The sequence below is a fragment of the Aphelocoma coerulescens genome, chromosome 4A (genome assembly GCF_041296385.1).
Source record: "Aphelocoma coerulescens isolate FSJ_1873_10779 chromosome 4A, UR_Acoe_1.0, whole genome shotgun sequence".
NCBI classification, from domain to species: Eukaryota; Metazoa; Chordata; class Aves; order Passeriformes; family Corvidae; genus Aphelocoma; species Aphelocoma coerulescens.
This window is the reverse complement of record NC_091018.1, coordinates 19,402,188-19,416,680: the sequence shown is the minus strand read 5'-3', so window position 1 is coordinate 19,416,680 and position 14,493 is coordinate 19,402,188. Positions and strand designations below refer to the sequence as shown.

At 40.0% G+C, this 14,493-nt stretch overlaps 1 protein-coding gene across 7 annotated transcripts in view; it reads right to left on the bottom strand.

The window, feature by feature from the left end:
• Window positions 1-14,493, bottom strand: part of ATRX (ATRX chromatin remodeler) — a 66,090-nt gene that overhangs the window by 7,438 nt on the left and 44,159 nt on the right. For all 7 annotated transcript variants that reach the window (XR_011150994.1, XR_011150995.1, XM_069015664.1 and 4 more), the window contains 11 exons: window positions 10,832-10,969; window positions 10,444-10,619; window positions 9,348-9,465; window positions 8,626-8,756; window positions 8,244-8,332; window positions 7,918-8,087; window positions 6,817-6,970; window positions 6,434-6,537; window positions 4,329-4,437; window positions 3,112-3,289; window positions 1,576-1,770 (listed from right to left, as the gene is read on the bottom strand). Coding sequence is in view for 5 of the 7 variants with exons in the window: in XM_069015664.1 (XP_068871765.1) it covers window positions 1,576-1,770; window positions 3,112-3,289; window positions 4,329-4,437; window positions 6,434-6,537; window positions 6,817-6,970; window positions 7,918-8,087; window positions 8,244-8,332; window positions 8,626-8,756; window positions 9,348-9,465; window positions 10,444-10,619; window positions 10,832-10,969 (1,562 nt within the window). In the remaining 2 variants the exon portion in view is untranslated. The remainder of the gene's footprint in view (window positions 1-1,575; window positions 1,771-3,111; window positions 3,290-4,328; window positions 4,438-6,433; window positions 6,538-6,816; window positions 6,971-7,917; window positions 8,088-8,243; window positions 8,333-8,625; window positions 8,757-9,347; window positions 9,466-10,443; window positions 10,620-10,831; window positions 10,970-14,493) is intronic.

Genomic DNA, 14,493 nt, shown 5'->3' with positions numbered 1-14,493 from the left:
ATGTTGTAATTCACAGGTTTTTCCTCAACCAGCTGAACATTTAATACTAAAGTTAAAAATAAAAATATTAAATAAGAAGCAAATTCTTCTTATCCTGAGATCAAAACTCACAAAGTTGTCCCCTAGTGTGGGAGCACAGTAAAACAGGTCTCTGTCCTGAGGTGGTATAAAATGCTGATATACTACTATAGACAACTGAATCTGAACTATGATTTTAATCTGCTTCTCCAAGCTGTTCTCACCAAGTTTTCATTCCACATAAATAAAGAAGAAACTTCAAGTCTAATTCCCTGAATGAGGAATGGGGAACGAGCTCAGGGGCAACAACAGTGCCAGCTCTGAGGGACACCCAGTGCCCCAGTATTGCCTTTGTCCAGTTCATGGTCTGTACTTCACTATTTTGTGAATTATAATGTCATTATTTCTATACTTAAATACAGCAAAGGTGACCAAGTGATCACTCAGCCTTAAGACACCTTTTTTGGACTGAAATTCCAAAGCAGCCCTTTCCAGCTGTGCAGGGACAGGGGACGAATGAAATCAAACAGTGGAAGTTAAGACTAAATAATTCATGTGAACCACATTCCTATCACAAATATTCTGTTAACCCCAAGTATCTGCAGAGCTGTGACCAGAGGCTGTTTCTGAGGGGTGAGGGCAGAACACAGGAACTCGAGTTGGGGCTGTAGCACCACAGGCACTTTTGCCCTGAGAACCTCCACACCTCGAGGTCTTGTTAGACCACACAGGGCAGAAAATTGCTGCTCCAGTTAAAACTGGACATGACACTTGGATAAACTTCCAGGAAAACAACAGATTGCACATCTGCAGTGTCTTTCCTTATAGAAAATAAAAGCATTCAGCATCTCCCCACTTAACAGCACTTTCAAAGAAAACTGGTCAGGGACTTGAAGCTGGATTGTTGTAAAGCCAGAATTCTCAAGGATGTAATTTAAAATCAAGCAGGATTTGTTTCTTCACTCACTGATGACTTTTAAAACAATACAGAATGAATTCTCCTACCCCATTAAAAGCAAAAGAATTAAATATTTGTTTTCTCTTACATCCAAGAAGTTGAAAAGGAGTATCTTAAGTGTTCCCTTATCTTTACCATATCTCTACTATTGGTCCCCACAGGAAGTTAAACAAAACCCCAAAAAGTCTTGGCAAAGGAAGACATGGATTAAGTTGACTCTCACCTACAGTGCCAGCTCACAGATGTGTTACCACAAACTGAAGTATCACCAGCACCCACTCAGATGCTAATTTCAATTTTCCACAGTTTCATGCAGTAAAACTTCTATTCATTCAAAATGCGTGAAAAAGTGTCTGTTCTGACTTAAAAGTTCGGTTTTTAGTGAGTATCTCCCTCTCATAGTGTCAGTTACACTGAGGGGAAACTCCTCACCCAGCTCATTATAGGATGTTATATTAACTATGGATTTTATTGTGTTTCCTGCTATTCACCTCCATTCCAAGTGGCCAGCACTGCTCTGCACTAAAAACCCGGAACATCTTTGAACAGACAAAGGTTGTTTTTACAGCACAGAATTCCTGGTGATGGGCACCACTCACTTTTGGCAACATGGGGGTGTCCCTCTTCTTCTTCTTCTCCGAGTTGGGGTCATCCAGCAGGTCTGGCTCAAAGGTGTAGAGCTCAGTGAGCTCGTTCATGGTGAAGTGACGCTCCACCTGCTGCTGGTCCACCACCCTGAAGGACAGCGACTGCTTCGTCACCTGCCGGTCGTAGATCTTGTCCTCCATGGTTCCCTAAACACAGACACAGCCACTGCTCACCCACAGAAAATACTTACAGGTATAAAAGAGCCAAAACAACAACCCAGCTGTTCTGTTTGCCTTGTTTCCACGACCAAGTTTCCACCCCTTTCAAGCCCTTTGTTTGCTGAGCAATAAAAGGAAAAACCTGCTGGAAGCGGCACAGCAGGAATTGTGCAGGGGACAGATGTCATCTAGCTGTTGACTAGAGGAGGAAAATTGTTCTTTTAGTGGTGTTTTTAAGAGATCCAGTTTTGCTTCAATTCCCCAAAGTAGGATTATGACCAAAAAATGGCAATTTTCACAGCATGTACCTTATTTTGCTGCTTTGAGCAGCCTGTAAAAAGGAAAACAGATACCATATCACTGTGGTGGAGGGCAGAGGGGAAGGAAGGCAGTCAAGTCTAATTCACCACAGCTGTGTACAAAAAAATTAGATCTTTGATGGAAAAAAAAGGAAAATTACTTATTTTTTGGGGAAAAAAAAAAAAAAGATGACTGAGAAGGACGAGAACAGCACAGCCTGTTCTGAACAGTGTAATTTAAAAAGGATATCAACAGTTCAAAAGTGCACAGAGAAAACTACAAAAATAAACTGAAGCCTGCAGAAAAACCCCATTTCTGACAGCAACGTGTCCCAGACAAGGATCTGCTTCAGCTGGGATGGAAATGGTGACTGGATCAAGGGTTAAGTGCTACTGAGGAAAGGTCTCCAGGCTGTTCTGTCACACCCGAGGAATCAGAAGCTGAAGCACGGCACTTCCTAACAGAAATAATGGCCTTACATAAAGCACAGAGCAGTGTCCACCAGAGCTACTACCCATCTTTAACATCTGCAGGGTGTGATACAAGTTTTCAAGTCAGGACTGGATGCCTTTTTATAAAAATCTCATTATGTCCCTGTGGTTTCATCCCAGCTGGACCAGCAGGGTGTGCAGAAGGAGCTGCCCCAGGCAGAGCTATTCCCTAACAACAACAACATCATCCTCTGCAGGCTCTGCTCCATTCAGAATTTTTTGTGGTGTGCAAATTAAAGGAGCTGAGACCCCTGTTCAGAGTCTGGACATGTGAATCTGCTGGAATTCCAGAATTTGTCCTACACAAAGTGTCAGACAAGGGGGACTTAACAGGAAATAATTTCTGTTGTCATTTATTTTACCATTCTTTCCTTCAAGAGCTGCTTCAGTGGCCAAATGCTGCTACAGATCACGACTGGATCAGTGTGGATCACTACAGACCCCCAACACCAGCCCAAAGAGGTACAGTCCCAACAATCCCAGCTCCAAAATTTGACTGCAGGGTGAAACAGCACAGAAATAGCAGCCAGAAATGTACCTGAGCCAAAAACCTGTAGACAAACACAGGCTTGTTCTGCCCAAAGCGATAAACCCTGAAGATGCTCTGGATATCATAGGAGGGGTTCCAAGAGGCATCAAAGATGATGACTCTGTTAGCAGCCACCAGGTTTATTCCCAGGGAACCTGCTTTAGTGGATATGATAAACAAGCGGCCTCTGGAACAGAGAAGAGTTGCAAAATTTGAGTATTTTGGAAAACAACTGTTGTTCCTGTGTTGCTGGGTTACTATGGAGTTGTTCATACACTGAAATAACTCTAAAACTTAATTAAAATAATGTATTAAGCATAAAACAGATGCAGATTTTACAAGAACAACACTTCTAGCGAAACATATACTCCCCAAAATACACATCAAGGCATTTTGCAAACCAGCTGTTAACAAAAACTGGCAGGGAAGAAAAAACTTTGAGGTTTGCATTTTCAAGCTCTAACGAAATTAGTTATATCAAATTAAACCATAATTTTAAACAGGCAGATTCCATGCCATTGAAACCCTTTCCTGGCCTGCAAACTTTCAGGGTAACTCTCCAATGACCCTGTCTCTTTGATATATCTGCTTTTTTTGAGATTCAAAAAATCTCACTCAGGTTCACCTTGGAACCAGTTCTTGACAGACACTGGACAGAATAAACTATTTAAAAGTATTAACACTGGATTAGTTCACTTCTCAATTTAACTTCTTTTTCCCTGCACATTATAAATGACTGCAACGTGATTACATACTTTAGTTTTTAAATAAATCTAGGAAGGTGAAGTTCCTTAACTTCATTCAAATACAAGTTTGTACCTCTCTATAAAGTCCCATTTTGGATGAGCAGTGGAGGGCTGGCAGCCAATTCTAGAGGCAGCTAAGAGAGTTAATTTGCCCCTGAGTGGCCTGGGGACTGCAGCCTCTTGTCCACACCCTTCCCAGGTCCTTATATCCTTGAAGTAATTGCAATAAAAACATTGTCTCTGGTTTAAATTGGTTACAATCTAAAGGACAATGAAAACAGCAAGGAAACACTGCTGAGTACAATGGAATTCATCTGAAGTCAGTAACACATTGCTGCATGTTTTCTGTATGAGTTCTGACAACAGATCATTCTCTGCCTGGTTTTAAGGTCATTAAGCTCATCAAAGTAATAAAAAATAGGGAAAAAAGAAAGGAAAGGGGGGAAATGAAGCATATATGTATCTCAGAAGAGACCTCACCTCACATTAGTTTCATCATTGAACTCTTCAGCCCATTTCTTTCTGGACTGAGCTGTGGTTGAGCCATCCAAGCGATAATAATCAATATTTCTGAACCATTTTCCTTCACCTGTAAATGCAACAGCCAAGTTATGAAAATGCTGGTGGTGTAAATAACCAGACTGGTAACTCTGGATACACACAACTCTCTAAATAGTGAAGAACAAATATGGAACACAAAACACACTGATGTGACAATGGGAGACGACCACATGTTTTTGGAGGATACAGGTACTTGCCACAGACATGCCTTGAAAATTATGTAGCAGAGCCTAAATAACAATATAGAAAGTATGTATAATAACAGAAAATAACAGCAATTGAGTTGTGATGACAATGATCATCCACAAGCCTGCAGTGGCTTATACAAACCCTGAGCCAATTTTGTCTAAAATTATTCAAAGTCACAATAAACGCTGTCAATATAATTTTACCTTCCAAAATGTACCCAGTATTTCTCCCTACCCATTCCTTCTGAAAATTTTATTCTTTTTTTTTACAAAAGGACCAAGTCCTCAAAGCAGTTTTATACCAGATGGAATTTAAAGATAAAAATTTATATTCAAGTAAGTGTTTTAAGGTTAAATTTAATGATTTGAAAATATCTGAGCTTTTTTGGAGGGGAAGTCCTCTTATTTTTCACAATTTCTATCTGTTTTATATACAATTTATATACAATTTATCTATTTATAAATTTGCAGAGATATGCCTTAACTTGGAGCCAAAGTTAATTTTCAAAGCCCCAAATGTTGTTACATTCAATCTTTAGGTACTGTAGCACTAATTGCACTTTTCCAATTGATCCAGGTAGGTTCACATTACAGCATCAGTGTCAGTCAGCCTCCCACACAACCAGCACTGATAAGTCAATGCTCCAAAGGAGATTTCAAAGGTCAAACTCTAATCATTTTAGAACTGAAATCCAGCAAAATCTTTGGGTTTAATTACCCTGTGAGTTACAGCAACTTTTGTCAGATTAGGGGAAAAAAATAACTTTAGCTGATGGAAGCTCTTCTCTCCCCAGTTCACAGTAACCTTCCCTTTTCTCTGGCCATCAAGGTGTATGTACACAAAACTAACACCCCTGAGCCATCAATCCTAAAGAAAACAACAGCATTTCTGGGAGCCAGCACTGCTCAATTCAACCCATTGTGAGAGACAGATTGGTGAGTTCTGTCAGGAAAGGTGAATCTTGCCACGATACATCATGGAATTGCCAGTCAGAACTACCACACATGAAAAACCCCAAGCTCTTTCAAACATTATCTCAGAATAAAAGCACAAATTCCTCAAAAAGACACCTTGTAATGTGTGAAGATGACAAAATTCAGAATAGGAAGCAACATCCAGGAACAGTAAATCTGTGAGAGACAGATACTGGAGAGCTGCAGTCACCATCACTGAGACACTTTTCTGTTATCCCTAAGTGCAAACATGTGGAAGAGTTGCATGAGAGATTGGAAAGGAAAGGCAGACTTGAAGGAATTCTTCAGTCCACATTTACTGGGAATGAAACTCCATGCAAAGATGAACAGCATCCTCAGGAGCTCTGGGAACATCCTAGTGAGAAATTCCATGCCATCTGAGCATCACTGGAATAATAATTAATTCAATATTTGCTCCCTAATGAAATCCATAAGCCAACCTGCTGCTGTACATACAAAGCCTGAATTCATATTTTCCATGTTTTGCATGGTGGTTTAAAGCAGCCTCATTTTCTTTCACTCTCTCTCTCCCAGGAGGAAGGATCAGGATTTGCCATGCACCAGAACTTAACATCATTTTCCTGCAGAATTTAACAAAATGCCTTCTTCTCAGATATTACCATTTAATCTGCTTAGGCTACAACAAGCATGGATGATACAGAATGAAATCAGAATCAAGAGTCCATAATGGGGCAGCAGAGACCACCTGCAGGGGAGCCCAATAACCCTGCCAGCTTTAGGAACTGTCCAGAGCATGCAACATTCCAATGAAAACTCTTGATTTCAAACCCATTCCCTGCAGACTGCATAAAGACTTGTGAAAGAGTTATGAGCACTGCAGTTGTTGAAGGAGACACTCACCTTTATAGATAGGAGGCTTATCTCTGTCAGACTTCTCCCTATTAGCCAGCTCCAGGAAATCTTCTATCAAATCCAGAGATATTAGGGACTGGCTGAACACTAGGCTGAAAAAAGAAACAGGGAAACACAGAATTCATCTCTGGAGTTATTTTCATCATTGTACTGCTTCCTTTTTGTTCCCTCCTCCCTCTGACACGACCTTGGAGCCAAACAGCAAGACTCAGTGGAGCACAGGCAGGTGTGGGAAGACTCCCTGACAAAAGTGAGTGTAACAAGCTTGTCTGCTTCAGAAAACAGCCACAGCAGAATGAGGAGTGGATGGGGAACACTGTCAGACTAATATATTCATAAAGTCTTTAATAACATGTCCAGAACTGACTTACACTTTGTCTCCCAGCTCCTCTGCCATTCGAAGAATTTCAAAGAGAAGCACCATTTTCCCAGAATGTTCCAACACCTCAGCATCTGCATCAGTGACAAAATCTTTGTACCAGTCTGGAGCTGGGCTACCAGGATTGGAAGATGATGTAGCTTTGCCTATAAAAAAAACAAAGAAAAAGAAATAAAAATCAAAGATGAGAACATGGTCATTATTTAATTGCTTTGAATGTCTGAACTACAGAATTGTTCCTTCATTAACTGATATGAAAAGAGTTAAAGAGGCAAAAAACCCCCAGTTTTTGCACTATCAGCAATTACAAGGCTGCACAAGAGTTAAATATTTAAGTGATGCAGAGACAGAAACTCACCCTGCCTATAATGTAATTCCTCTAACACATTAAATCTCTGTGTGTAAAAGTTTTACATACACACCCTGCCCCCCTCACACATTTACAATATGTTTGTCACTGGGATGGGGACAAAACAAAAGATTTCTCACTTGAGCTGTCCCCAGAAATTTGAAGTACTTAGGGAAAAGGATTAGACACACATGAGATAAAAGAATTAGAAAATTGTCTCTGTGATTCCAGATACAAGACAGAAGCTAGATTATCACAGGAAAAAAACAAAAATTAAGTGTGCAGCTGTAAGAAGTTTGAGTAACAACTTTAAAAAGGTCTTGTATTCCTGCTGCATTGGATCTGCTTGCTCAGCATCCAATTCAAATTCCAGATGCAACAAATTATTGCACATATATTTCCTAATCTTTCCATTAATCTTCCAGCAATATGTTTCAAAAAGTTGAAAACCAGCACAGTTCTTCTTAAACTTATATAATTTTGTACTTCTGAATTTAAAAATTTCACTGTGCAGCTTCCCCACCTCAAAACCCCCAAGTGCTAAGTTGAGGCCCCTTGTTTTTCCAGGATAAATACATTTATCCTGGATACATTTCCAGGATAAATTAGAAGTAGCAGGAGCTGTAAGTACGGAATTAAGGAATTTGCCATTCTGCCATACAGCACAATTCCTGACAGCCCTCTCAAGTTGCCTTTTGCAAAATGAAGCTGCCTCACATTTTCATCACTCTGTATTATCCTCACCTTCATCTGACTTTGTTGATGCAGGGTTGTTTGTAAGATCTTCTACATTTCCTTCCCCACCTCCACGAGATCTTGAATTCCAGACTTTAATGACTTCAACATCATTATCACTGCCACTTCCACTTGAGCTACACTCTTTCTTCACCTTTTTCCCCTTGGATTTTTTTTTCCTAAAAAGCAACATTATACACCCCATGATTTTTTTTTTTAAATCCCACTGCAAGAAAACATATTCTAACATACATAAACTAAATATCCACTTTATAGAAATCACTTCAGTTCTGTAAGGGAAACAACACCAACAAACAAAATAAAAGCTCAATTACTTTGCATAATCATCAGAACTTAAGCTCATGGAAGTTTCATCGGAATCTGAAGCTATGAAGTCATCCATGCTGTCTTCATCAAAATAGCCCTCAAAAAGAAAAAAAACAGAAATTATTAAGTGTGTTCATCCAGAAGCTTTTATTAAATCTTTAGCCATCTGCTTACTCTTCATTTAAACAATGGTAAGTTCTACAAAGGCCTGGCCTTGCAAAATGTTTTAAGAATGACAACATACCCAGCAAGAAAAATATGACAAAACCAGCAGCAAAATGACCCCACAGCAACAAAGATTTCCATTAACTTGACGAAACTTTACCTAGAGTTTGGCAGAGCTGATTTGGAAAGTTCTCAAGTGAGAGTATTTTGATATATCTAATTTACCTTATTTTCTTTGCTAATATAATCCAGCTGCAAACACCAAGGGTGAGTCCAGATTCTGCTCAACATCTGGAAATCCTGGAATAGTTTAGCTCCAGCTTTGCCTCTTCCACCTTCATTGCCACCACCTACACCTGACAATAAAGTTCAGGTCTTAGAGTGAGCCCTGAAGTGAGTTTGCCACAGAGTGCTCCCCTTCGAAGAGCCCATCAGTGCAGATCTGAGTGCTCTTTCCAGCTGCACATCACACTGTAACATCTCTTGTAAAAGGGCTCAAATTACTCAGTCACAGCCATTTTTTCTCCTAGTTAAAGTTGTCCAAATTAGTTTTTCCCCTTCTTCTTGATAATGAGAAACATGATTATATATTTTACATAAAAGCACACTGCTCCCCAGTACAGGAATGTATACAAATCCTCCTAAAAAGACCGACATGTCCATTTAGGTTTTGTAAAAGCAGCCCAAGATGGAAAACACAAAATAACATTTGCAATTGGGTTTCAATGAATCTGGCCAACTAATTTGAGCTACCTTTAATGACCTGTAACGCTGCAGTATTCTACTACAAAACAAAACTAAAAAACCCCAGACTATTTGTTTGCTGCCCAAGCACTTTAGTGCATGGTATAATGTTCAGAAAGTTGATTATCACCTACCAATTGTGGCAAAATGCCCCTTATTAAATGCCACCAGTGCTGTCCCCAGGGAGAGCTGCAGGAACATACCTGTCAAGTGATCCAGGTAATACTGGTACAGCTTGCACTGGATCGGGGTCATCCTCACCTCGAGCACGTACTCGTATTTGGGGGGCAGGAACTTTGTTAATGCTGTGTAATCTTTCCTCTGCAATTTTACAAACAGTGCTTCAGTCACAGAAACATGGGAACGACTCCTGAGAGCTTCAGGACTTGTGGCATCTCAAAGGACAAAGCACTGTGGATCAGTGACAGTGATTCTGGTGCTTTCCAGCCACAAAGTGGGAAAATCTGGGCCAGTAAATACAATTCACCACAGGCCCTGCAGCAGAAACACACCTGCCCCACTCAGGTGCTTGTCACACCAAAGTCTATGGCCTGCAAAGCCCATGGCCAGTTCAAAGTCCTTGCAAAGTTCACTGCAACTCCAGGAGCTGCTCTGGGAACCACTTTTGGGGTTTTTTTTAGAATACTAAACCCCAATTTTACTTCTGTTTTGGGTTTTTTTGACTCTTACTCTGTCTCTCCTCTCACCCAAAGACCACAAGAGAGCTGCTCTCTATGGACAGGATCTGTTCTGCACTGGTGCAGGGAGAAAATCATTTCATCCAATGCTTTTTTTATCTAAGGTCTATAAGGTAATGAGTTCTTCACCCTTTTGAACCTGAATAATTTTCCTTCTCTCTTGTTTTCTGCTGTTCTGATTCTCACAGATCAGAAAAAATACATATTCAGAAACAACTGACAAACTATGGACCAGCAACTTTCTGTGCAGACTTTAAGGCAGCTCTTAAATCTGCATATGGAATTAAAAAAGAGTATTTCAAAGCAACTCATACCCTACTCTATCATAAAATGCTCTTGTCTCCTAGCAGGAAACAGCTGTATTCCCTAATACTTGTATTTTAGAATACACTGACATTTGGAGAAAAACGATGAAGTTTATCTAGTCCCAAAGAATGCAGAGATCTAACAATCAGTGAAAAATACTTAAATTAGAAGATTTTTGAGCCCTCAAATCAGAAGTTTACAGGCCTTTGGATGCTTTTATCAGAGGGAGATGAAAGAACTCCTCTCCTTCCCTGCAGTTAAATGAAGTGATGAGTTAGGGACAAACTGTTCTTACCTGAACACAGCCAGCCAACATCTCATAGAGGATGTGAGCACGTTTCTTCATCACTCTGACATCCACCAGAGTGGAGTCTGCACACTGACCGTTCTGGATGGGATTGATGAATCGATTCCGGAATTCCTTAATTGAGCCAAGCAAATTCTCCTTAATGAAGTTAACCATGCAGTGATCTAGGAGAAAAAACCCAGACTTGAGTGGTTCAAAATGGAAAGCACAGTGCTGGGATTAATGCAAACAGAAAATAAATGAGTCACATCTAAATACAGAGAAACGTCGCAGGCAGCTGCGCTGTATCAAATTCTTTTCTTCCAATCAAACTAAATATATCTTCTTTGGCTGACAGGCAAATGTGTACTGAAGGAAATAAAAGACAACTACTCACATTCTATAAGATTATTCTGCAGTGGTGTTCCTGTCAGAATTATTCTTCTCCTAGACCGAATAGAATTCATTGCCTTAGAGACAGCAGATGCTTCATTTTTCAGTATGTGTCCTTCATCACACACCACAAAGTCAGGACCTGGAAAGAAACAACTTTCAATCTCTCCACAATATCTTATTGCCACAAAGAACCTGAGAGCATGAAGTATCCAAAATTTGTTCTACCAGTGTTACTTAATGGGTTTTTTTAACTTTTTTTGTGTGTTTCATGGTGAGATTTTTTAGCACTGACTGGGTTCTCACTCAGCTTTTGCACAAGCATTCAGAGTAGCCACTCTGGTGAACTAAAGGTTGTTGCTTGTAAAGTCTTCATGGCAAGGATTAAATTCAGCTTTGCAGTATATTCCTGTTAAAATGGTCTATCCCTGCAGCTGGCTGTGCACAGCTGCACCTCCATCCATCCCATCAAAACTCAGTAAAACTTCCTTCTCTCCAGCTTTAGGCTGCCATCTACTGACACTTGGGCAATCCCAAAACACCCAAAAACCAGGTAACCTGAAGTTTTTCATCAAGGCAAGAATATCACTAGGGGGACAGAGTGCAATCAGAAGTCTTAGATAATATAAAACGACCAGATTTGATCTGAATTACAGACAAGTGAATTGCCACCTTGCAGCTGAAAGTCACCTCAGGAATGTCCTCAGCTTTCTTCCAGGAGATAAAATATCACTCTGGTTTAAGTGAGCTGCACAAGGAATGTCAAAACCACACCACAACACATTCCCACAGTATGCAAAGCAACTCTAATAATAAGATAAATAATACCAACTTGGCAGAACAGACACACACTAATTGCTTTCAGATTTAGCACAATTTCTGGAATTTCTTTCCTTGAAAATGAGGTAAAAGATATTCTAGGATCCAACTAGTAACTCAGAAATGTTTTACCAGCTCTAAACCTCGGTTCCAGCACTCTCAACTCTGAAAGCAACTCATGACAAGTTGCTGCACCTTGGAGAAAAGCCACCAGTTGGGTTCAGCAATTCAGCTCTAGAAAGGCCAATATTTGAGGAGCAAAGGAGGATTTGTCAGCAAGGACAGTCTAATATTTTGTAACTTACTGAGAATATTTTTTGTCAGACTAAATTTAAACTGCCTTGTAAAGAATAAAATTAATTCTATGGCAGTGATCAACGACAGAGAATCAATTAACCTCTGACTACTCACATGCCAGTGCCAGACACCTTAATCATGCCATTTTAAGGTGATTTAGAAGTGATTTGAATCTCACATGTGAAAAGAAATAAATCAAGAAGATATTTTTTTCCAAGCAAAAAACCCAAACAAAACAAACCCCAAACTTCAGAAACAAGTCTAGAAGACAGTTCTGAAAATCCACATATGAATTCCAAATGCACTTAGGCTTGTTCAAGCCAATGTATTTCTGAATTTTCCCATCTGCCACAGAAACATTTCCCCATGTTATTTCATGACTTTTGTACCTTCCCAGTTTTGACAGCATGAAAAACAGAGTGGCTACATACAAATCCTTCCTTTAATTTTATATAACCATCTCCAGCAGTGACAGATCCTTTCTCTGGTCCTCATTTCATTAAAGACTGATTCATTCACATGAAGTTAAAGAAATTAAATTACAAAACCATCTCAAAACCTGTTGTTTAGAGTAAGTGAATGACAGTAAAAATATGAAAAAAACCCAGTCTTAGTACAATTATTCATGGTTTGTTTGGCAGGCATGTAGCACTGATATCTTGAACTAACATCTTGGCTACAGTTCAGCAGCAGGGATTTTCATAAATGTGTGGGGTTTTTCCCTTGCTCTTAAAAACACAAATGCAAATCATTATGGACAGAACATTCCTCAAAATATGATAAGGAATGTAAAACTTAAAGGGACCTCAGGGGATCATTTAGATCATTTTCTCCATCTGAGATAAGGGTTATGAGAAAGGGGCAGACCTGACAGAAGTGGGAAACTCCACAGCCTCTCTCTTGCTAAAACACTGTGCAATAATACCCAAGTTGCTGCAAATCTGAATAAATTCTGCCCTTTCCTTTCCCCAAATGATGTCAAAACCAACTGATAACACTCCTTTCATTAACCAGCTTCTAAATGGTGGAAAATGTGTCAGTTTAGTTGTTTTTTTTCTAGGCTAAACAGTCCTACTCATGCAATCTTTCCTTACAGTCTTCACCTTCTCATCCTTACTGTACTTGCATATGCTAATATATTGAAATATATAAATGAGAGATATAGAGATATATATACACACAGTTCTCCTGTTCCTCTGAAGTCTACAAGAACTTTATACAACTGTCAATTAAAGAGCAGTTTCCAAGTTAAACAGTGACAGAATTTTTGTGAGCAGCAACAAGTAAAAAAAAAAAAGTTATTGAAGTGCTACAAGCAGAGCACAGCAGATCAATAACCAACAGCTCTTCAGCAGTGGCACGAAGCAGCCTGGAAAACCTGCATGTGTATATAATCCTGCCATTCTTCCATGTAGCAGAGCTGGGTAATTAATGAAATCACTTCTCCACCCATAAACTTTGGCTAAACTTTTCCCCTCTGGTCCCCTTAACAATGCAACACAAGCTTCTTCTATATAGTATGTCTTACCCCAGCAGTATTCACCAGACACATCTCATTAAATTAGCACTTAAATACCAAATTTGCAACTTTTTAAATGGGAAATGCTCCCAGAGGCCAAGGTTTCCCTATCTCCAGTCCCAGCAGCAAGGCAGCACATGGCTTTCTCCTGCACTGGAACCTGCAACTGTCCACACTGACTCACCAGGAGAGCAAAAATCAAATGAGAATCTTGCAATGCACATTCTCATCCATTTAGCCAATCCAAATGGCTCCAAAAATTAGTGGGTAGCAACACATGGACATTTCTATCTTTCTGCAATTAGTTAAAATAGAGAAAGAGATGAGGCAACATGAAATGCCCTCAAGATGTGCCAGGAGAGGTTCAGGTTGGGTATTTGGAAAAATTTCTTCACTGAAAGAGTGGTTAAGCATGGAAGGATCTGCCCAGGGAGTCACCATCCCTGAAGTATTCAGAAAATGAGTAATGTGAAAGATCATGGCACAGTTTAGTGGGCATGAGTCTGCACTCAATCTTGGAGGTCTTTTCCAACCTTAAAGTTTCCATGACTCTATAAAAATAATTAAGGAGTTATTTCAAGGTTGACTTTCCTAATGGTCTGATTCCCTCCTACCAAGAGAAGAGAACAGGAGGCTCCATGTTCATATGGAATTATTCAGAATCTGTAAGGTTCAGTGGGCTGCAGCTTCCAAACCCAGTTACATCTACACAAGTCCATGACCTAATCCCAAACACTGTTCTGTCCCAGTGTCTGAAGAGGTCTGGAAGGAGAACAGCAACACAGCAGGATGTAAAAGCATGGGATGGGACAGGGCACATTACACCAGTCACTGTCTCCTCCTAGCACTGCACTGTCCAACATCCCAGAGTCCAGCATTTTTGGGGTTACAGGAACACAAATCCATGAAGGGACAGTGCTGCTGGAAAGACACACAGTAGCAACCCTAATGTTTGCCCTTCCTTACACTTTCCACCAGGGAAAACTCCCACAACAATCAATCACTGTATAAAACTATTCCATCACTGCAGC